Here is a 21,073-nt window from a genome sequence, read left to right on the forward strand (position 1 = left end):
AAAGATCGGTGTATGTTTTTGTATCAAAATATTTATTCAACTCTGTTAAGGTTTGCTAATACTACATCATCTACTGTTTAAATTAGTTAACAATAAAAAAATCCAGTAAAATCTTAATAAACAATGGAATAACTATACAAAATAAACTAAAGATTTTTGAACGATCAACTAAAAATACTTTTGCTCTATATAAAGTGAGTTTGTCTTTCGCTGTATGCGTGAAGGGATATACAAATAAGTTAATAGTTAGGGTAATATACAGTGTGAACAATTTACGCTAAACAAAACTTATGCTTAATAATATTGCATAAAAAGGTACTTTTACAAAACGTGTGCATTATTTAATGGTAATGATACGACTAGAAATAGATCAGAACTAACACAAGACACGACCTAGTACTCTCTTTTTTGACCGTTATAGTCAACGTAGACCCTCACCACCTCGCCGGAATATTTGCGTTGAGAAGGCATGAAGTAGAAGTCAGCTGGCATCTGACCGCCTTTGGCTGCGCCTACGGTATGTCGATCATATTGCGTCCGTGGCAAGGAGAACGTGCTTCGCTCGTGTGGGGGAACGATGGCGCTTCTGGGCCGTTGTAAAGACCTAGAGTCTCCTCCGGGTGTTTGGAGTGGGACGCTGGGCGGACGACCTTGAGGCCTGGGCGGGTTGGATCGGGGTCTGCTTTGAGGAGGAGGAGCACGCGAGTTGCCGTTTTGGTGGCCGTTCTTTTTGCTGGCGGCTTCTTCTCGCTCGAAGGAATCGAACGCGTAATTAGTGTTAGCCGAATAATCTTTCCAGGAGGAGTTGGGTATCAGATGATCCTGAAAATAATAATACAGATACTTCAATTAATTAACGATAGTTACTAATGCTGAAACCCGATGTTGTATCACGTTTTTATACATGTTTTAATTTAAAACGACCCCGTATATACAAACTGGTTAGTCACAAATCGAGTCTTCAGGGTTTACACAACAAAATTCCGGTGCGAGAATCAGTGTGAGGTCGTGATATCGAACACGAGCATGTGCATCTTGCCACTCACCCCACTGGTTCACCACATTCTTTGACGTTGTTGAAGTCGGTAATCGTAAACGGGAAGGGACGGGATGCCCCAGTGAGGCTCATGGAAATAGGTCCCGTCCGGCAGCTGTACGTTGTAAATATTCTATATCGAAAATGTGTGTTACATATTTTTAGAATACTGGATCGTCTATTTCAATATACAAGGTGTCTCAAAAAATATTTGGTTAGCTTAGGCTCTTGAGAATCAAACTTTACTTTTAAAGTAACAAATAAACATTATAGAGTATGAAGGAGGCTCAAATTCCCATTTGCGTATTTTAACAATTAATAAGAAATTTTCGATAGATGGCTTACTGTTTTTCTTACAATCTAGTAAATCTAAATTTTCATTTGGGACAGCTTGTAAAATTTTTGCTTTCATAAAAATTAGTGATGGGCAAAAAATCGTTGTTTATTTATATGTGTGATATTCAATGTATCTCGGAATACGGACCAACTCACGGCAAATACGGAAAAAAAAGAATTATGGTCAAGTTGTCATTACCTTGTGACGACTAGTTTGTTTATGTCCCGAAGCCCGATATAGAGTACAACTAGCCTGCACTAACGCCACCAACACCAAAGCAGCTATGCATCCAAGTACGATATATAGTTTCGTGGAAGGCATGTCGAAAAAGCTAGAACTGATAGTGGAATCATCTTCTTCAGAGGCAATATTGGTCAATTCTGGAAGTAAAATGTCATTAGACTACTGATTCTTTAGCGATTCTGCAATAATAACGCTTACTACTTTGAGGTTCAAAAACTAAATATTGTGGATCTACTTTCAAATTCCCGATACGTCCCGAACTGACACTTTCTTGAGCAACTTTATGAACCTGTTCGTCCGTTTCCTCCACGCTCGCTGACAAGGCCCGACCTTTCTCCGCCATGGCTTTATCTAGCTGGACATTCATCACCGCTATAATATTTCTGTTATCTCTAAAAATAATAATTGTCTTCGTCTCTGTAGTGTTACTAACCGTCGTGTGAAAATGAACTTACTCTTCCAATTGATTCACGTTGATTCTACGATATCCGCTCAGTACTTTAAACACTGGTTGGAAGTTGTTCAAAATCGAGTTGCTGAGGTCTTCGTACTCGATGGTCCCTGGTTTCGGAGAGGCGAAATTCTCACCTAAATCCACTAGTTTTACCTGTATCTTATAATCAATGCCGGGAGATTCGGTGGTCGTTTGGTAGTAGTCATATTCTTCATCTAAAAATTGCGCAAATTCAAATTTGAAATTATTAAACAGAACGACGGTCAAGCAGAAATAAATGTACACGAAACATCGAGAAAAATAGTTGATACGATTTATAACAATAGAAAAAGCGTCTCTATATAAAATGGATGTCACTTATTACTAACTTGATTTTCCTAATAATACTCAATAAGTCCCTATCTTGACATATAGGTGACTCCACCTTCTAACCGTCCTAAACTTAACCTAGCAGTTTTAACCTTCAGCAGACGTCAACATTTTATAGCTAACTAGCGCTAGTTATTTGTTTGTTCTAAGTTTACCACGGATTAACTCACAAAGAAATAAAAGAAATTTAAGGTGATTCCATCTAGTTTACTGTCGTGAATGGATCGTATCGATTAGTATATTTCGTGTTCTTATTAATATAACAGAAGTATCATTTTCCTCTTGAATGGAAATCTAATTTAAACGTTTTACTGTGTTAACATCTTACAATATTGCACGGTTGATGTATACAGTGTAGTGGCGGTTGTTTCGTCGACCTCTTGTGTAGAAGGAGTAACCGTCGTGAGTTCAAAAGTAACGACAGTCTCCTCGGTAACCGTAGTTACCGAAGTGGTAGAAGTATTAGCCACATCTGTAACAACGTAAATCGAGTGAGATATGTCTCGGTAGAACGCAACGACAACCCGACAGAGAAAGAAGAAAACGAGCAAAGCGCGCGTACCTACAGTGGTATGAGGAAGAAAAGAGATGACGTGAGCGAAGTGTTAGGCAGTCCAAGAACCGGAAAATCGCGTCGAGAATAAAACTTAATTTACCGTTGACGTTTCCGCAGGACCTGATGCAGATGCGTTCGGTACTAATTATCGGCACGGCTTCGTGTTTGCGGATTTTCTTGTTGACGCTGTTGAAGGCTCCGCCTTTCACTGGGAACATCATGAACAAGCAGTGGTCGTTGGTGAAGGCCAGGTCTCGGGCGTCGTTCGTGTCACGTTTGCGACTGAACGAGAGGGTGGTGACTCCGTTTACGATTCTTCCTAAGACAAAAAAAAGGATTCGGTTAGACTTGGCGAAAACGTATCGATGTCTCTATATATTTTTATTTTAATTTATGGATATTTTTTGCCGTTTTGTATAGCGTTTTCTCTAAATCCTGGTGAAACATTTACCGCTGGTGTTGTAGATATTTTGATTCGCATCCAAGAAGGGTTGCGTATAACCGGAAATCCAGGTGTCCATCAGGAACGGCCTGCCTGTCTTATCCACCCATCCTAGGATGGCGTCGGTTTGGGACATTTTCTCGTCGTTGGAGAAGGCGATGCCGGTCCACGTGTCCGTATTACTTGTGGTGAGGGTGAATCTGATTTCATCTTTCCGAGCGTTCAGCTCCCACCTGGCACTGTATTCGCAAGTGAGGTTGTCTGCGCTGCAGCCTTTGGGTATTTTCCATTCGCCGGCGCAGTCAGTGTTTTGTGATGTATCGTTTCCAGCACTGTCTCCCGCCGATGCAACCACCTTCTCGTCTAAAAACGATATCATTGTGTAAATTGCGACCTCAAGGAAGGCATAGGTGCCGTACCGAAAAAATTCATGCTTATAGATCCTCGTTGTTGTCCGTGCCCGTGATACTTCAGTTCGTCCGCCTTATAAAATTCTTTGTCGGAAGCTTGTGCTGTTTCTACTCCTGATTTAGGAACATGGACGTACTTTCCTGTAACGCAAAAAGCCTCAAACACTTAGATCGCTTCAGTGGAGATTTTTCTCGAACATACCTTTCTCTTGTCCTTGAGCAAAAATAACGTGCATGATGTCTTCCTCGATTGAATGGTCGCTCGGCTCTTTAGCTTCCAACTTTTTCCGGAAGAGAATGGTGGTGACTCCGTCTTTTTCGAAACCCAGCGCCGCCGTGAGATCGTTCCTGCCACCCCAGAAGTTGTCCATTCTTGGCGTGGATCTGTCTCTCGTATAATAATCCCCGATCCTACTAGCGGTACCCCGAGCGGATCCGATAACAATGTCGGTACAGTCCATGGGGTTGAAGTCGTGTCTGGGCGTGTAGGGATTTAGATTTTCCGCTTAAAAAAAAACGAAAAGCATAATCAACAGAACAGAGCAAAATATCCGCATTTACCTTGGCTTTTTGAATTTTGGGGTGCTGGTGGTTCTAGACTATTGTGTGTGTTTTGTGTGGGTTCGGGTTCTGGTTTGGGCTCTGGTTGAGGGTCAGGCTCTGATTTAGGCTCAGGTTCAGCTTTGGGTTCGGGCTCGGGTTCGGCCTTGGGTTCGGGAGTGGGTTCGGAAGAGGGTTCCGGCTCGGGTTCGGATTTGGGCTCGGGAGTAGGTTCCGAATTGGGTTCCGGACTTGGTTCGGGTGCCGAATCTAAATAATCGACAAGACATATACCCTTACGTCAATCGATAGAGAAATATAACACTGCGATCTAACTACAAACGTCAATTTCGAAGCGCTTACCTTCTGTTTGCCTTTTGCTCCTTCCTGCGAACGTAAATAAGATATTGAAAAATTAATTCAAAAATAAGATTGCATCTTTCTAACCTTGACTGGTGCTCACTTGGTAAGATATGCTAGTTTCCACTTTGTCCACGTCCTGATACGCTAATAGTGGTGGCATTTGGGCCGCGGAACGTCTGTTATAGTTGGACTTTTTTTCGTTCTCCGCGTTGTTTGGTTCCGGCTCACTCTGAAGGATTTATTTTGCTCAATATTACTGTACATTCTGATTTCAATTCAATACATTTAAATGTAATACGCAAAGTGGTGTTATTAAAAGCAAAATAACAGATAATTCTCACCACTGGTTCCGGTTCTGGCTTGCTAACCGGCTCGCTGACTGGCTCCGGTTCCCTTTTAGGTTCTGGCTCACTCTTGGGTTCTGGTTCACTTTTGGGTTCTGGCTGAGCCGCTGGCGTCTCGGCCTTTGAGGTTGGCTCAGGTCCAATTAGCGGAAAGTTCTTACAGCTCTTAGTTTGACTCTTTGGCCTCCATCCCAATGCGGCATAGCTCGTGCCGTTGACCACCATTACTGCCTCTAATTCCTTATGTTCCTTAAGGATCCTCCAATAGAGCGTGAAAGTGTCCGATAGTTTCTTCTCTGTGTACAAATCAAAGTCGATGTCCGTTGATTTGACGGGCGATCCTATAAAAGTGTTTATTGGTATATTCGGCGTTAAATATATCCGGAATGATTAAGTACGTTTGGTGCATCCTGGTCCAAACCAGCCGAGTTGGCAATAGCACTGTTTCTTGGGAGCGGTTGTGGCTCCGATGTCGACGCAAACTCCTTGCGCACCACAATCACTATTCTCGAGACATTCGTCTCGGAATTGACAAACGGAGCCGTAGTAGAGCCGGTCGCATTTACATTTGCCCAAGAGATAACGTCCATGGCCACTACATGATTCTCTGAATTCCTTTCCTACGGACAACGTTTTGTTTGACAAACTTTTATTCAATTTAGAAACAAGTAAAACCAATTTAGAACAGTGTACTGATGGGGAATAGTAGTTTCCGTTTAAATACTATCGTGCATTTGGATTCTTCGTGATTTTTTATAGAGTAATCAGGTAACGGGGACAAAATTATAACTTTCTTGCATTCTCTTCATAAGGGACATGACTTATTTCGATAATCTAGCTAGCTAGGTCAACGTTCTTGTTAACAATAACATACACTTACGGGTCTTGATATCTACATCCGCGCATGACCAAAACTGATATCCTTTACCCCATTCCAAGGCTTGCCTTAGCAGTCGTAGGGTGCAGTTCATGCAGGTAAAATTCGTCGGCAGCTGGACCCCATACGTTTGAGCACTACATCAATTTCGCCATTGGACGAAAATTCGATATGATATTGGGAAAGAGAATACTTACGTGGCGTCATCGGACACATATTCGGAACCTTGCACGCTCGGCGTCAGATCCAAGACCGGTCTTTCTAGTTCGTCCAAAAGTTGCAACTTAAAACCACCCTAAAACATTATTCGTTAAAATAATGATCGATTTCGACAGATGCAATGGTCCGTTAAAAGAAAAAACATCAGTATAACATGAAGGTCAACCACCAGTAATTAAAATGAGATTAAATAAATGGGTTACTACACTGCCCGTGGAGTTAAGTACGTTTATTACGTTCACGTTGAGGATAACACATTTGCTTTGGGGACGGCGATTTGTTATATGTATTTTTGCGTATAAATTTCAAACACTAATCAGTGATGTATATTATATAGCTTTCTGATCGAACGCTTTTTGACACTTTTCTGGTAAAACCATAATTCCGTCACGATATAGCTTGTGAGATTTCTTGAAATTGAAGGAAATGGTAGTCAGACGGGCCAAAGGTCTGGTGGATGCATGTATGTATCAAAAATGGCTCCAGTACGTTTCGTTTTAGCAGCTATTTAGAAATGAAATCTCAACCCATTACATTTCCCATCGTTAATTCTGATCATCATATGGAATCGAAGAATCGAGCTTCTTTTGGTACCTGCTATAATGTAAATGGGTCAAAATTATTTTATGGTCGTTGTTTAGTTCAGTAGCAATATCCCGAGCTGAAATATATATCTAACTCACTGTTTTCAAAAATTTTATCGACCCTTCAATGAAAAAATCAATTTAGAAATTGGCGTTTACTCACACTCATCACCATATACATGGCACAATTTGTAAAAGAACAAAATAGGATGTCAATGACCTGACTTTTCTTCTCTATTTTTAAAATGCCGTAAGTTTGGACTGAATGAACGAGTGACGCTACCTTTTTATCCATGGATTTTAATCTATCAAACGCAGTGTAGTTTGACAACAATTAATAGATAATAACAGATATATATATAGCTTTAAAACCATCAGTTAGGAAAAGCCTAAATGTCCTTTCTCTCTTTATATTATATTACTTTATATTATATAAAACTTTATATTATAATTTTATGAAACGGCTTACCTTGTGTGGATAGCCCAAGTGCCAGGTGGTGTTGAATTTGCTGCCTGATAATAGAGCTGTCTTGATAGTTCCTGGAATAAACACCGTTCGATGATTAGAAATAGTTGCGTGCGTCAAATATTACTATTATCATTGCTTAATAAAATCTAGTAGCAGACGAGGCTGGTTTTCTATTTTAATAATCGTAGATTTGGAAAAATGTATAATAAAGTGCATCAATGACGTTGTTTTGGTGTGTTATAACGACGTTGAAAAGAATGCACAAAACGGGACCTTTGGCTAGCAATTTTCCGCTACTTTTACTTTCCATTCTCCGTGTCTCCAATTACCGTAATTGATTTCCGTTAACTGGTAAAGTTATGTCACAAGGTTTTATTGGCAATTACGCAACCAACTTCTTTATAATTTCCGATCGGCTGCAATTGCGCCTGGTCGCCGTTGCGGTTTCGCATATTCGTTGCACTTGAAAGACGATGCGCGAAAACGCGATAGTCCCAGCCCACTATCGAATCCGACGCTAAACTCAAAAGGATAGCGTGAAAACATGCAAATTCTACCGATCATTTCTTAATAGTGCCTCCTTAAACTTCGTCTTTGTAGGAGCGTTTACTGTTACTGGTTTAAATTACTTCAAAACATCTCTATTTATTATAATTAATAATGTTTATGTATAGATATAACTCAGAAACCTTCAGATGATTTTTCAAGTATGTTCAACGTGACAAATGTGGGAAAGTTTAATTATTTTAAAAGAGGGTGCAATGAAAATGCGTAAAACAACTAGAAAAAACAGAAAAGGTCTCGAGAGCTGAGGTAAACTGACCGCAGAGCTCTTTAATGAACTCTTTTTTAGTCTTGATATAAGAAGGAATTGACATTGAAAGGAAGGAAGAAAGGATAATCGATAATCTATTACAACAATGCAAAACAAATGCTATGGCCAACGGTAATTACATAGTGCGTTAGTGTGATAGCACTATGTTGTCAGAGAAAAAAAGTCCAACATTACTGAATCATATTCGTTATTTATTTATGGAAGTTCAAAGTATTCAAAGGTAAAAACCGGATATTAACTAACATTTTTTCATCGATACAAATCCGACATATTATTATATCTATTTCGCCACAATCGTTACTAAAAGATAATTTATCACGTGAATTTCGATCATTTAGGTCAAGAACTCGGGCAAGTGGGTAAATTTAAAATTCCGAAAAGGTAATACTTCTTGATGGCATTCAAAAGCGACCACCTAATTCGCCTTGAAACTAATACCTTTATTTACCTATATATATCGCTTTGTTTATGCGAAGAACGCGTCCTGCACATTTAATCGTCTTATTAGGAAATATCTGCGTCGTTAAGTTGCTTCAACATAAAAAATGAGCTCGTAGTAACATTATTTCATTTTAACACTGAATTTGACTGTTTTTTGTTCGATTCATACTGTTAATTTCGACCTTATGCTGTTTTAATAGACCTCTGGTTGGATAATAAACCAGAGCGGGCTTGTAGCGAAAAAAAAGGTAAAAATTCGATTAAATAACTCGACGGCGAATAACACATAAATCATCTTTTGTTTCCTTGCGAGCGAGTATAGGCGCGACCAAGAAATCGGCATTCGCTTAACGGCGATAAATCGACGTGGAATGTCGTAAGTGAAAATTTCTAAAATTACGTCACGACCTAACACACGACCTGCTTTCCGAACGTCGGCCCAATAACACAACAGGTGCCGCGACCGTTCCAGGCCTAAACGACGAATCAAAACACCCGTGTCCGCCCTTAGACAATGACAATCGTCTGTTCCGTCGTGCTATGCGTCCTTGCTTTTGTCATGTCGCTTTTTGCCCATTCCTTTCTCGGAATCGTATGGTATTTTAATTGTTTTGATGACTATCGTAACGTTATAGCCAAATATTTCTGTGGTAATTATCATCAGTTAGAAATCTAATGGCATTTTCTTAATAACATATGTTCAAATAATGTGTTTTATTGTCAATATCGTCCGCGTACAATAATACACAGCAACGATGTGTAATTGTGACAACTTGAAGGCTGTGCCGGCGGCTATTATTCGTATTAGATCATTCCGATTGTATTTTTTTCTCATCAGTAGTGATGAGGTTGTCCGGGCAGCTTCTTTATATGCGCGGTAAAACAAAGTACGCGATACATAATAGATGGGAAAGGACCGTCGCCGTCAAGATTATCCTGTCAACATTAACTACACGTAACACGTAAATTTCAAATAGCGAAGAAGACGTTAAGTCATCAGGTATTGCTGGTTTCGCGCAGGTGTAGAGAACACGAACGAATTCCGAATGTTTATGTCTTAAATCGTTATACGGTCGGAGGCACAAATGGGCTCCTTTATCTTATAGTTAGTTCGTTCAATAAATTCCCAGAACGGGAACGAAAAAACGAACTATAATTCTAAAGATTATTTTAATTTTCAGTATAATAATTTTCCTTAACTTTAATACAGTTATTCGAACGACCCTTCAATTATTTTTTTCCGGAAGGCCTCAAAAATAGCCCTTCGCTTGCTGAAAATGTTTTCTACAAAGGCAATGGCCACTAAAATATTAAGAAAATCCATATGAATACAAAATTAGTGGGTTTATTCATCAACTACTAATATGCATTAGTTGATTATATTAATATTATATACAACTACTTAATTATTCATAAGCATTACCTATAGCTGTAATGGCAACTTAAGAATGTATAATATAGGATGCATTATTTTTAAATAAAAGTTGTTTAACTAAAACCACTTTAACTTTTGAACCAGATTGTCATAAAAATTCGATACATGTCGTTTGAAGGTTAGGATTACTGGGACGATGTCATCTGTAGGTCGGTCCTAAACTTATTGAGTGATGTATGAAGTAACATATAAACAAAAGATAAGACGACATGACAAAATATAATGTGTATACAATTTGATGAATGATCTGGTGTATCTTATGGTGTGGAAATACCAAATAGAAGTGCCGTTGTGACAGTTCGAAATTAAGACGGTAAGTTTCGAAGTATAAAACTAATGCCTCGATCACGAAACAGAAACCAAACCGAAAAACTTATTTGCGTGGATAAATACATTAAAAGGGAGAGCAATTTTATTAAGTCTCCGATTGGCAATTTATATAATTATTACATTTAAAACGATAATAACGCTTTTTATGCGAAGCGTGTCCGACAGATTTAGACTGCAAATATGAAATTAACCATTCGGTCGGGTATCTGATTGTTTCGTTGTAAATCGGTCTCGCGAAGGATGTGCAATACTTGAGAAACTATCGTTTACACAATGGGCGATATGTAATTAGAAAATACACATAATTAAATCGTCCAATTAACACTAGGCGGATAATAAATAAAAAAAATATAGAAAAGTGCGGCACGCGGTGAAAGCGAAGGTAAAATCAGAAAGCAAGTAACAAGTGTTCGGGTGAGTATATTTGATTAAAGAAACGACAATGTCGGTCGAATTCCGATGCGCTACTTTTTACGGCCTTCTTGGGACTTGATTGACGTACGTCTTAAAAAGGAAAATGACACATAGCGAAAAAGCGAACGTTTCCAATATTGAACGGCACCCTATCAATACTCGGGATCATAATTCATCATGGTTTTATTATTATAATTAATCATTCAAAGTGTCCGCGAGTAAAAAGTTTAGTTTTGCGGATTGAAATATATGCAAATGGCACCGTTTATTGGCTGGTTAATTCTTACTGTTAGCTTGAGTAACAGTATATGACTCGTCATATTTAAATTTAACGATTTTAGCCGCTATCGTAGAAATGTTTGATCAAAACAAAAAATCGTATCGAATTTAATCGGCAACTAATGGATGTCGTAATCGACGCGTTCATTCCTTTTTGTTTCAAACATTCAAGGCTAATCGGCATTCATTCATTATCGAATCAGCGCTGTGAGAAACAATAATACGAAACGATCTCAAGCCAGATCCGAATATTTTCTTCGGCTTGAAACGCGGTCATTCCCGGCCACAGATATACAAGGCCGCGCGGGTTTGTCAATATTTTCTTGTCGATGGCCCCTAGCCATTCGTACCTTTGGGCATGCCACAGGGTGCCTTTGTTCTGGAGCTGTCCAGGAAGTCCAGGTCGTATTTGCGGGCGGGAGGATACACCAACGCCACATGACTCCGGACCGGCATCACCGCGATTAACAGCAGCAGTAGCAGTCGCGCCACTAGCAGGAGCGTTGCCATATTGGTCGGTCTATCGGAAAGGCTGGCTTAACGGATCAACGTGGTCCTTGGAGCATGTCCCGTTCGGCGGTAAGCCGCGACGTCGTCGTTATTGCAACCGCACACTAACACTCACCACCCGCACCCCGATACGTTTAACGCGCAAAATGAACAAAAGCACCGCACAAATAACACCGTCTCTTCGAGCTTCGGCGCTGGTCTGTCTTGCGGAACACCTTGGCCGGTGGGGCGAAGGTGGGGAGGATGGCGAAGAGGTGCGGAAGGGGTCTTTGATGGTCGTACCGGGGATCTTGGATAAATTAATGTTTTCTTCAGATCACCTGCGTATATATATGTTGCTCGAAAACCTTTAGATTGGGAATAACACTACAGTAATAACATCAAATATTTCATTAATACAAATGTGGTAATAAAATAAACCAATAAACAGAAAAGCGAAATAAATTTTGTGCCTAAAATGTTTTATGGACTGTCACCTTTTATACGCACTACACTATGTTTTAATTGAACCAGTATAACTAGAGATACGCGACTTTAAATCAATTAGAAAAAGCCAAAAGTACATGCTGAATCGACATAATAGATTTTTATTCTAAACTTATTACATACGTGCATCATATGCAGTTTACGAAAATCGATTCCTGAGAGAATTCATTACGTTAACCGCAAAGACAAGACGTTATTCATTTCTACTACGCTATTCCCGTGGTATTCCAACTATTTGATGGTCAACTCAAATAGCGATTCATTAGAAACCGCAATGACTGACAACAGCGATCCCACCAGTCATTGTTTTGTCGCCCACAGCCTGACCAAATTCGGAGCCATGTCCTTGCTGTTTGCGTGGCATCCCTCGCAAGTGACCCGCTCCGTTTGTTTCTGTCAAGCTTAGAACCGTTTCAATATCGGCATATTTTACACTACAGACGTTCAACGAGGAAGATCTACGACCTATATTTTTTGTTTGTAAAGACATTTTTATTATTGTTTAAGAGAAATAAATTATAATTTAGTGTTAGTATCTTAATGATTATTTATTTTTGAAGGAGATGTCCCATTTCCATTTCTCAAAATATCTTTTAAATAATATTTTAGAGTATACTTTTACTAACTAGTGTTTATTTGGACTAGATCTACTATTGAACGTAGGCTTCGATCCAATGATCTCGGCATTAAAAACCTTCCGACTGGCGAGTAACTAACTTAGATCAGAATCAACCCAGAAGCCATCCGGTCTTACCCAGCCTGGTTAGTAGTATGACTGGGATGATTGTACTGATCTCGCCAACCAAGGCATAGATTCTGCTTGATAATAATAATGATTAAATATTCGAAAATTGTTATTTAAAGAGAGTGCCATTTATTTCAATTATTAATAGAAAACTATTTAACTTTTACAAATTTTTTTCTGAAAGCTTAACGCATTACCCAATAAATTCCGGACTTAATCAACATTTTTCATCAATATTCAAGACTAATATAATGAGCCTTTACTACGAAAGACGCGATTTAAAAATGCTTTTCCCATACGCGAAAATTTGCCCAATTATCATTTGTTGAGGTCAATGCAAGACATAATATTATTTATATAATTAATAATACGTTTATGTAGAGTAGAAGAAAAGTATAGCTGTCGACTTCAATTTCAGATTGACAGACATCGATAGTCGTTTTGTGACTTTTAATGTTGCGGTAACGGTGTGTCTAAAGACGATCTTGCTCGAGACATGTTCGTATGTGTGATCGTGTTCCGATTGATTAATATTCATCACGCAACCACTGTACATCCGGGAAAACAAAAATCATAAGAGAAATGCAAATAATATATTTATTTCTACGACAACTAAAATCATATAAGTCGTCTTACAATCAGCGTGGTCCTTAGGGCGATTTTACATGTATTTAATATTAAAAGTTGTTGTAGAATTGGAATATTGTTCATTAACGTTGAATCAAGGGCATATGATTTATATATGTTGTATTTTCTATCTTAATGAATAAAAATGTCTGAATATTCCCTTTTTAAAATTATGTTATTAGCCTACTGTAACATTTTCTATATTAGTTAAAGGTCAATTTTCAGATAAGATACTGTTTGTTTAATTTTATTTAGAATTGAATTGTCAAATAGTACATATATTGTTATTATTACGTATATATTTTTTAAATTTCCCGCTATAAATATTTCTCCTTGTTGGGCTCTCTGAAGCACCTAACCTAGTCACGTGATCGTATATGAGAGATCGCCTTTCACACCTCGTCTCATTATTCTATGATGAAATTGTTTACAACTAGTGTAGCGATCGCTACAACTCTTTAGACCACCACAAATACTCCCACGCTGGATTCTAAGGTTGGCAACCTTAGAGGATTGGCACCATGCGGTTCCGGCTATAAAAGACCAGCACGACGACGTCTCTTCTGTTTCCTCTTTACTGTTTCATTCCTTTCCTGTATCACTTCCGAACAACCTTGACATAACATAACATCTTATTCATTCTCCCATTGACCACATGTAGTCTCTAACATCGAAATAAACAAGTTTTAAATCAGTAAGTGTTTTCTGTTCCCGTGCAAATTCTTTCAACAAAATAGTAGCCAGTGTTCAAACAATACACAACTAAGAAACGGAGTCTGCGTCATCACTAATTCGTCAACAGTAGAATTAAAATTTTCATGCAATTTTAAATCATAAAAATCTGGCAGTGGTTAAATTCATTAATGAATTGGTTATTAACTTTTAATTTGATTCGAATTGATTTTTGTTTTGAAATACGTTCGTTATATACACAAAAGTTGCTTGAGTACTGTAATTGATATTTAAATTGCATTTTATTGAAGTTTAACTTTTAACTAACTAATATACTGCAATAAAGATATCGATATAACATATGTATTGATATATCAATATAATTTTTTAAAACCGCCATTTCAATCGCAGAACATCTTATTTTAAATGTTATAGGATATTTCCTAGAAATATAGGATAACTAAAAATGTTTAACATATTATTATTTATTAGGTTCCTGAGTCATTTTCGTTCTAAGCACTCTTTTCATACAAACTATTTAAAGCAAAATTTCTTTTATTCAATTTTTTGTCGGAATTGGACCTTATCTAATCTATTCGAGTATCTGATAAATCCCTCGTTTAATGTTCAGTTCATTTTGTTGAAACTTTGTCGAGAAATTATGGATGTTTTTGCCGTGCAACAATTCGAAAACAACAGCTTTCCACAATTTTTAACCAAGGATCAATTACAAACACTGCCGTTAGTAAGTAATCTGTTACGTAATATAGTTATAATGTTTTTTAATAAAGGCAGCTCGATGTTGACACCTTGGGACGGTGCGTCTGTTTAATTGTTATTTATTATTCAGTCATTGTTTGTGAGATACAAGACTGAGCAGCACATATAAATAATAGACGTATAGGATAAGGAATAGGATTCCCAACTTTGGCTTGAAAATTATATATAGCATATATGAAACTCATATATGGCATATATGGATGGAGCTGACAGCATTATTGATCCATAATTTTTCTAATGAAAGCCAATTTGTTATGGATATGGACAGTATGTGATTTCAGAACGATAGCGCCATGTGTCATGCAGCGGTCGCCGTAATGCCAATTACCGCTACATTTCTTTGTACTGTGGTGGTGGGTTCTGAAATACAGATTAGTGCCAGTGAATCGCAATTAATCGATACTCTTATAGGGCAAGAGAAGCTGCCACGGATAGTCATCAGATGAATAAAGAATGAATTTTATTGATCTCAGACGCACCTTGTTCCTATTTTATTTAAATATTAACCCGGCCTTACTGAAAGGCGCTTTGTCACTTGCTATTGATGTTTTTAGGGTGTTTTAAAAAGGTTGTCCGCAGTAACGTTATGGGAAATATGGAATGACTTGAACGAGGAAATTAAGGCGAATACCGAACTCCAAGGCCACTTACCGTGCCTGGAACATTTCAATCGACCAGAAGATGAATGCCACTTTGATGGTCCGCCTCCATCGAAGTATCGCTGCTCCGTATGTAAACTGAGTGAGCCACTTATGCTAGCTAACAATAATAAAGATGTTAAGTAATACCGAGTCTTTATTCCAACCCTAATACACGCATTAGTTGTACCTCAAAAATGTTTCGAGATCATTTTTTCTATTCCCATGCGGATCGACGGGAAAAATTAGAATGTCACCGACGAAAGTCGGGACCAGACGACGATTCTCGATCACTGGCCGTAGGTTGGGATTCCAACGCACAATGTCGCGGAAATTATCCCTGGATACGATGATGCCTCCAGTCGCTGCGGCCGATTGGACGATGTACCAGTCGTCGTAGGGGTTTCTGCGTTGGTTCTCGATGTACAGCGTCGGGGTAGTGATGACCAGTTTCTTGTCCACTAAACTTTGAAGCAGGGCCGCGTCCGTAGTTTCTCCCTTGCGTAGACGAAAGTGAGGAACGAACGCCTTAACCTCGTGACCTCTTCGACGGAAGTAATCGATACAGATCTGAATGCCCCTAACAGAGAATCGTTCATTTTGTCCGTGGCTGAAACGTGATTACTTGTTATAATGTTCTACGAAGCACGGTACTTGTCCTAAAACCTGAAAGCAATGTTACTTCCATCAATATAAATAGGGCGTAGACCTCTGCGCTTTTTTCTCGTCGACTTTATGGATGGACAGTAAATATTCTTTCCTAAGTGACGTAAACTTATTATACTCAAGTTTCTTCTGGTTTTTTTGTCGGTTTTATGTGGTTCGATAAGTTCCACGTTATCTTCTTTCCTAAAAAATGTAACATTGAGTGAATTAAAGTTGATAAAACCGCAGCTGATCGTGAAAAACCTAGTGGTGTTACATCTACTGCTCACCTGTTAATGGGTTTCCGTTGCGACGTATTATAAAGGACCTGGCATTTTTCTACAAAAAAAAATCAAATTCGAAAAATATAAATCCGATGTTTCACTAGAGACAGTTGGTGATCTGTCATTTACCTCTAAGCCGTTTCTTAATGAACTTCCTCAGTTTTTCTTTCTCGCGTTTCAAGTGAGACTGTTTAACCATGATTTTAAGCTAAAACGCCAAAGTGACAGATGATTTTCAAACTAAACTCGTCATCTTTATCATTAACAGTGGCAGAGTAAATAGAGATTTCGTTTTTAAAGTTTTTGCGACAACCGACGTCTAGATGACACTACAATCGCCTTTTAAATCCATTTTATTGGTTTACTTTAATCGTTTTTCTAAGATTCACGAAGGCATCGGATTTTCGATAACCAACCAAAAGCATTCACAACTAAATATTTTCTTTACAGGTGTCTATAATGTAAATTTAAACAAACCAATCTACTATTGAGTATTGAGAGTTTCTCTCTTTCTCTGAATTAATAACTCAAGATCTAGTAAAAGTCAGATTTACGTCATTTTATATAAGCTGAAGTCTACTGTTGCACTGGCTTTGTCGGATAAGCGGTAAGATCTTATTTTTAGCTGTAGTAATGTGCTCCCATAGAAAAAATGTAGCATTTATACAATGGCGTAAGTCTAACGTTCACAGTTATTTGAATATAATTAAAACATATATTTTTATAAGATACACAAAATACTTTATTCGGACGAGTAGCAGAGGTGCCCTTGAATAGGCACTTATATTTTTCCGTATAAATCGAACAAAAACATCATTACGATAAGTAAACATATGACAAATCTATTTGTAATTAACTGATGTATTGTGATTTATAAAAAAAGAGTTTATCAAAGTCTAAGTTTTTCAAGGGCCTCCCTTAAAAATGTGTTTTAAAAATAATTGGTGAGTGTCTTGATAAATCAACGGCGACCTCTCGAAGTCTCAAGTGGATTAATCCTACATATAAGCGCTAGTCGACGGGCGAATGGCATTACTGCACCAACCTCAAGATGATCAAAGCACTGTGTTTCTTTGTTTTAGTAGCTACGGTTTGCTCTCGGGAAATCCCCAAGGGTTTCATAGGAGTCGGTGAGGATTACATTATTTCCAGTGGCACCGTAAGTATGACACATCTCTTGTTTCGAAAGATGATATGTTTTGATACTCTTTAGTTGGAATACCTTCAAGCTTTCGCCACCTGCAAGCGCTATGGTAAAACCTTAGTGACTGAACAAACCGAAGCCGAAACTCTAGAATTTAACACCGTTTTGAATAACGCCGGCCTTGCGGCACGCAGTGAGTAATAAAGTAGTATTTTTAATTCGACAAAACATCAGTACGTCGTACACTGCGTACATTGTCTCATTCATATGAAATTCTCATTGTGATTGATATTTTCGTATCAAACATCGATCATTCCTACAGTTAGGAACTTTTACAGACTATTGGATTGGAGGTATCTATCAGCGTGATACCGAATTTTCACCGGAATGGATCTGGATCGACTCCGGAAAGGTGTTTAACTACACAAACTGGTACACGACCCCGTCAACTTCGTACTATTGCGTCAGAAAATACCCGAGCGCCACCTACAGCGGAAAATGGTCAGCGGAAAGTTGCACCACTGCATATTACTTCGCCTGTAAAAATAATTAATTATTAATTTAATTCTTAAGTAATAAAAACAATTGCACTTTTTTTGTTAATTTTATTTCCTCTGGTTCAGGTTTTATATTCAAACATTAGAACATCACTTTTTACTATATCACTACAAATCAACTTATAGAGATCGGATATATTATAAGATTATATCGTTGTATATCTCTATACTATTTTATTTTTCAATTTAGTTAATATTTCTTATATATATATATATATATATATATATATATATATATATACATACATAGGAGCTACAAAAAGTGTAATCAGTTCGTAATAATTTCATTATATGTGATTATATAATTATACAAAACTCCTTTATACTCTAAACTGATAATAATAATTAAATTCATTAATTTGAAGATGTTTTAATTTTTAAGCAATAATATTCCTCTCATGTAATATAATTTAGACATATTAATTTAGTATCAAAATCAACATATGTTTTTGATAATACTTTAGTTCTACAGATCATCACAGAATTAATAAATTAACTCAACAAACAGGACCTAACACGCATGAGGTTGATTCTTCTTCATTTGAGATTTTCAAAATTGACATATTACATTAAAATATAACCTTTCAATTCATATATTTAATATTTTCGGCAAGTTATATTATTTAATATTTATTTATTTATGTATATTTTCAGTACTATACCATTATTTTCTTTTTTACTATTACAGTACTGTCATTCTACATAATGGCATAGTAGGACAGTCAGTATATGTGTAATTATAATCGATAAAATATCATTATGTAATTCATAATCGAACAATATCACTACGAACCATTATTGACAATTTGACTTCATTGGTTTTTTATTGTAAGTAAATTTGATTAGTCCAATATCTTAAGTACTTATGAACATATCGTTTTTTGATCTCTGTATGCATCACATTTATATACTCTACCTTTGATTATATTGTTTATTATATAGAGTTTACTTTGTGCTTCAAAAATATCGGCCGCTATGAGGAGACTCAAAGATAAAAAACAATACAACGGAGGTCATGTCTTGAATATTTTAAGCACGTTCCGGTTTTTAAGATTTCTTTGTGCTGCATTTGGTCTGGTGTATTTAAGGATGGATAACCAAACAGGAAAGTTAAAGAAACTAAATGGAAAGATCTCCGCTCTATACACGACAGTTTACATGGTGTTGTATTTGATGTTTTTCTTGCCAGCATGGAGCCACAAGGTGGATAACACGCGCGCTCCTCTCCTATTCCAGTGGACTACGGACATCTTCCTGTTGGTTCTGTCACTAAGCGTATTCATACGGGTTGGCTTGGGTCTTCCTTTGCGCAATGTATTGACCGCTTGGATTAATCTGCTATCAGATTATGACCAAGCGTTCCAGGACATTGGCAAGATTTTTATTCATGTTAAAACATGATAACTTAATGATAAATAGAACTGTTTTTAGGATTAACAATAAAATATCGGTCGATAAAGAAAACCATAAGAAAGCTATATGTATCAGCGATGGTTGTGTGTATATTAAAAATGATTGCGTTCGCTATGAGTTACAAACCCAAATTGTCTGTCGTGTTGTTTACTTTAACTTTATATGGTACGAGAAGTGCACTGAAATATCTGGCAATATGTTTAATGGTTCATCTGAGAGAACGATTTATGTCGATAAATCGCATGATGTACTTCATAGCCGACACTAATTCGCCGTCTATCGCCGGTAAATTCAAGCTTTTAGGATTTTATTATAGGGTGTACAAATAAGTTTTAATTTAACAATCGTAATATTGAAGCTTAATCAGAAAAATTGGTAGTCTTCATACAGTTTCAGACACCAGGTTCACAGTTCTTAAGCTTTTGAAACTATTTCCGACAACTTATTTAGCAATCAGCATTTCTTCTAAAAGCAATCAATGTGTCTCATCTATAGATTTCTTAAAGCTGAAGAAATTAAATAACAATTCTACGCTTACCTATACTGATACAAAATTGCTAATATTTGAAGGTTACGTTCTTGACATCTGTGTATTTTACAAATAGGACGTCACAATCACAAACATTTTGCGTTATATAACTACTGGCCTCTTTTATTGAACGAATGATACTTATTTGTACATCTAACAGGATAAACTTTCATTTTTTAAAATAATTTATTTCCAGATAAAATTAAACGTTTGTGCCGGTTGCATTTTAAACTTAGCCATGCTGCAAATAAATTGAATGCTATTGTATCCACGGAACTACTTCTATCTTTCGGATTCTCATTGACGTCCTTATTTTTCTTTGGGTATTATCTCTACTATATTTTTGCCAATATGCAACGCGGATTGCATAACCACAAACAATTCGACACCATCAAGGGAAACGTAAACATTAAAGCACATTTACAAACTAACGCAATCTTGCTTGGATTTGCTGTCATTTCTCTGATCCAAGAAATACAAGAGCTGTTATTTCTGGTTATAATTTTTCACAAGGTGTGTTCTAAGGTATAAAATCACTCGCCGATCTTTCTATTTCTTCATCTAATGATGATCGTTTTTTAGGCAAATAAAACACCCAAGTATTTACACCGGCTGCGTAATATATCATCAGCCAACACAGAAATAGATATTCAGGTATTAAACAAGATTGTCTTATAATATGTATTTTAGTAAAAAATACTTGTTTTTTGAATAGATTCGCCGAATGTCCATTAAATTTTTACATCAAAAATTAATATTAAGTGTTGTGGGTCTCTTCAAAATCAATTTCACCGTAATTTATTCCGTAAGTTATAACAATTGAAATAATAATAACAAACAACGAATTGAGTAATAGATAATACGAGTGTTTTTTTTTGTAGATGAGCGGAACGTTGATAACATACTTGGTGATTTTCATTCAATATGATTTATCTTTGAGGCATCAGAATGTTAATCCATAATTTACCTAAATATTAAAATATATGTGTGTATACCTGGCGTGATGGTTATTAACTGATTTTTTTTCATGAAAAAAAAACGTTTAATTTATGAGAAACGCGACAAA

At 37.1% G+C, this 21,073-nt stretch overlaps 5 protein-coding genes and 1 long non-coding RNA gene across 8 annotated transcripts; 4 read left to right on the forward strand and 2 right to left on the reverse strand.

Moving 5' to 3' along the window:
• Window positions 1-13: 13 nt before the first annotated feature.
• On the reverse strand, window positions 14-12,060 carry nahoda (DOMON-like domain-containing protein nahoda). Of its 3 annotated transcripts, XM_076410898.1 has the most exons (19): window positions 11,328-12,060; window positions 7,244-7,314; window positions 6,169-6,266; window positions 5,975-6,108; window positions 5,493-5,714; window positions 5,092-5,435; window positions 4,835-4,979; window positions 4,751-4,774; window positions 4,409-4,657; window positions 4,050-4,352; window positions 3,857-3,988; window positions 3,447-3,800; window positions 3,096-3,314; window positions 2,768-2,911; window positions 2,072-2,285; window positions 1,815-2,008; window positions 1,572-1,753; window positions 1,047-1,169; window positions 742-822 (listed from the first exon to the last, which is right to left on the reverse strand). In XM_076410898.1, exons 1-18 carry the CDS (start codon window positions 11,485-11,487, stop codon window positions 1,056-1,058), a joined length of 3,303 nt encoding a protein of 1,100 aa, XP_076267013.1. In that variant the 5' UTR covers window positions 11,488-12,060; the 3' UTR covers window positions 742-822; window positions 1,047-1,055. The 3 variants fall into 3 exon arrangements, with proteins under 3 accessions (XP_076267011.1, XP_076267012.1, XP_076267013.1); XM_076410896.1 differs by lacking the exon at window positions 1,047-1,169 and having other exon boundaries at window positions 14-822; XM_076410897.1 differs by lacking the exons at window positions 1,047-1,169; window positions 2,768-2,911 and having other exon boundaries at window positions 14-822.
• Window positions 7,816-8,795, forward strand: LOC143200472 (uncharacterized). The gene is made up of 3 exons (XR_013006729.1): window positions 7,816-8,041; window positions 8,097-8,298; window positions 8,720-8,795. It is a non-coding gene; the product is annotated as an uncharacterized LOC143200472 (long non-coding RNA).
• Window positions 12,061-14,588: 2,528 nt separating the features above from the next.
• On the forward strand, window positions 14,589-15,584 carry LOC143200469 (uncharacterized). Its single transcript, XM_076410907.1, has 2 exons — window positions 14,589-14,762; window positions 15,352-15,584. Exons 1-2 carry the CDS (start codon window positions 14,679-14,681, stop codon window positions 15,580-15,582), a joined length of 315 nt encoding a protein of 104 aa, XP_076267022.1. The 5' UTR covers window positions 14,589-14,678; the 3' UTR covers window positions 15,583-15,584.
• LOC143200466 (putative ribonuclease ZC3H12D) lies at window positions 15,575-17,118 on the reverse strand. Its single transcript, XM_076410904.1, has 4 exons — window positions 16,494-17,118; window positions 16,371-16,419; window positions 16,102-16,284; window positions 15,575-16,045 (listed from the first exon to the last, which is right to left on the reverse strand). Exons 1-4 carry the CDS (start codon window positions 16,561-16,563, stop codon window positions 15,616-15,618), a joined length of 732 nt encoding a protein of 243 aa, XP_076267019.1. The 5' UTR covers window positions 16,564-17,118; the 3' UTR covers window positions 15,575-15,615.
• Window positions 17,119-17,388: 270 nt separating this feature from the next.
• LOC143200471 (uncharacterized) lies at window positions 17,389-18,103 on the forward strand. Its single transcript, XM_076410908.1, has 3 exons — window positions 17,389-17,523; window positions 17,578-17,701; window positions 17,847-18,103. Exons 1-3 carry the CDS (start codon window positions 17,416-17,418, stop codon window positions 18,059-18,061), a joined length of 447 nt encoding a protein of 148 aa, XP_076267023.1. The 5' UTR covers window positions 17,389-17,415; the 3' UTR covers window positions 18,062-18,103.
• A 1,398-nt stretch (window positions 18,104-19,501) lies between these two features.
• Window positions 19,502-21,006, forward strand: LOC143200465 (uncharacterized). Its single transcript, XM_076410902.1, has 5 exons — window positions 19,502-19,763; window positions 20,204-20,532; window positions 20,590-20,661; window positions 20,723-20,812; window positions 20,889-21,006. The coding sequence occupies exons 1-5, from the start codon at window positions 19,556-19,558 to the stop codon at window positions 20,967-20,969; spliced, it is 780 nt and encodes a 259-aa protein (XP_076267017.1). The 5' UTR covers window positions 19,502-19,555; the 3' UTR covers window positions 20,970-21,006.
• Window positions 21,007-21,073: the final 67 nt, after the last annotated feature.

The sequence above is a fragment of the Rhynchophorus ferrugineus genome, unplaced genomic scaffold (assembly GCF_030347505.1).
Source record: "Rhynchophorus ferrugineus isolate W39M unplaced genomic scaffold, kcgeb_rfMv2 rfM8, whole genome shotgun sequence".
Classification (NCBI taxonomy): domain Eukaryota; kingdom Metazoa; phylum Arthropoda; class Insecta; order Coleoptera; family Curculionidae; genus Rhynchophorus; species Rhynchophorus ferrugineus.

Bases quoted from the DNA above. Each gene is read 5' to 3' on its own strand.
- LOC143200466 (XM_076410904.1), bottom strand. From the start codon at position 16,563: ATGGTTAAACAGTCTCACTTGAAACGCGAGAAAGAAAAACTGAGGAAG. The intron at 16,420-16,493 runs GTAAATGACAGA...TTTTTTTTGTAG, and splicing joins CATTAAGAAACGGCTTAGAG to AAAAATGCCAGGTCCTTTAT. The intron at 16,046-16,101 runs GTTTTAGGACAA...ATCACGTTTCAG, and splicing joins GGAAGTAACATTGCTTTCAG to CCACGGACAAAATGAACGAT.
- nahoda (XM_076410896.1), bottom strand. From the start codon at position 11,487: ATGGCAACGCTCCTGCTAGTGGCGCGACTGCTACTGCTGCTGTTAATC. The intron at 4,775-4,834 runs GTTAGAAAGATG...TTACGTTCGCAG, and splicing joins CCAAGTGAGCACCAGTCAAG to GAAGGAGCAAAAGGCAAACA. The intron at 2,912-3,095 runs GTAAATTAAGTT...ACGTTGTTACAG, and splicing joins GTCCTGCGGAAACGTCAACG to ATGTGGCTAATACTTCTACC.
- LOC143200471 (XM_076410908.1), top strand. From the start codon at position 17,416: ATGATCAAAGCACTGTGTTTCTTTGTTTTAGTAGCTACGGTTTGCTCT. The intron at 17,524-17,577 runs GTAAGTATGACA...GATACTCTTTAG, and splicing joins ACATTATTTCCAGTGGCACC to TTGGAATACCTTCAAGCTTT. The intron at 17,702-17,846 runs GTGAGTAATAAA...GAACTTTTACAG, and splicing joins CGCCGGCCTTGCGGCACGCA to ACTATTGGATTGGAGGTATC.
- LOC143200469 (XM_076410907.1), top strand. From the start codon at position 14,679: ATGGATGTTTTTGCCGTGCAACAATTCGAAAACAACAGCTTTCCACAA. The intron at 14,763-15,351 runs GTAAGTAATCTG...TGATGTTTTTAG, and splicing joins AATTACAAACACTGCCGTTA to GGTGTTTTAAAAAGGTTGTC.
- LOC143200465 (XM_076410902.1), top strand. From the start codon at position 19,556: ATGGTTGTGTGTATATTAAAAATGATTGCGTTCGCTATGAGTTACAAA. The intron at 20,662-20,722 runs GTATTAAACAAG...TTTTTTGAATAG, and splicing joins ACACAGAAATAGATATTCAG to ATTCGCCGAATGTCCATTAA. The intron at 20,813-20,888 runs GTAAGTTATAAC...TTTTTTTTGTAG, and splicing joins ATTTCACCGTAATTTATTCC to ATGAGCGGAACGTTGATAAC.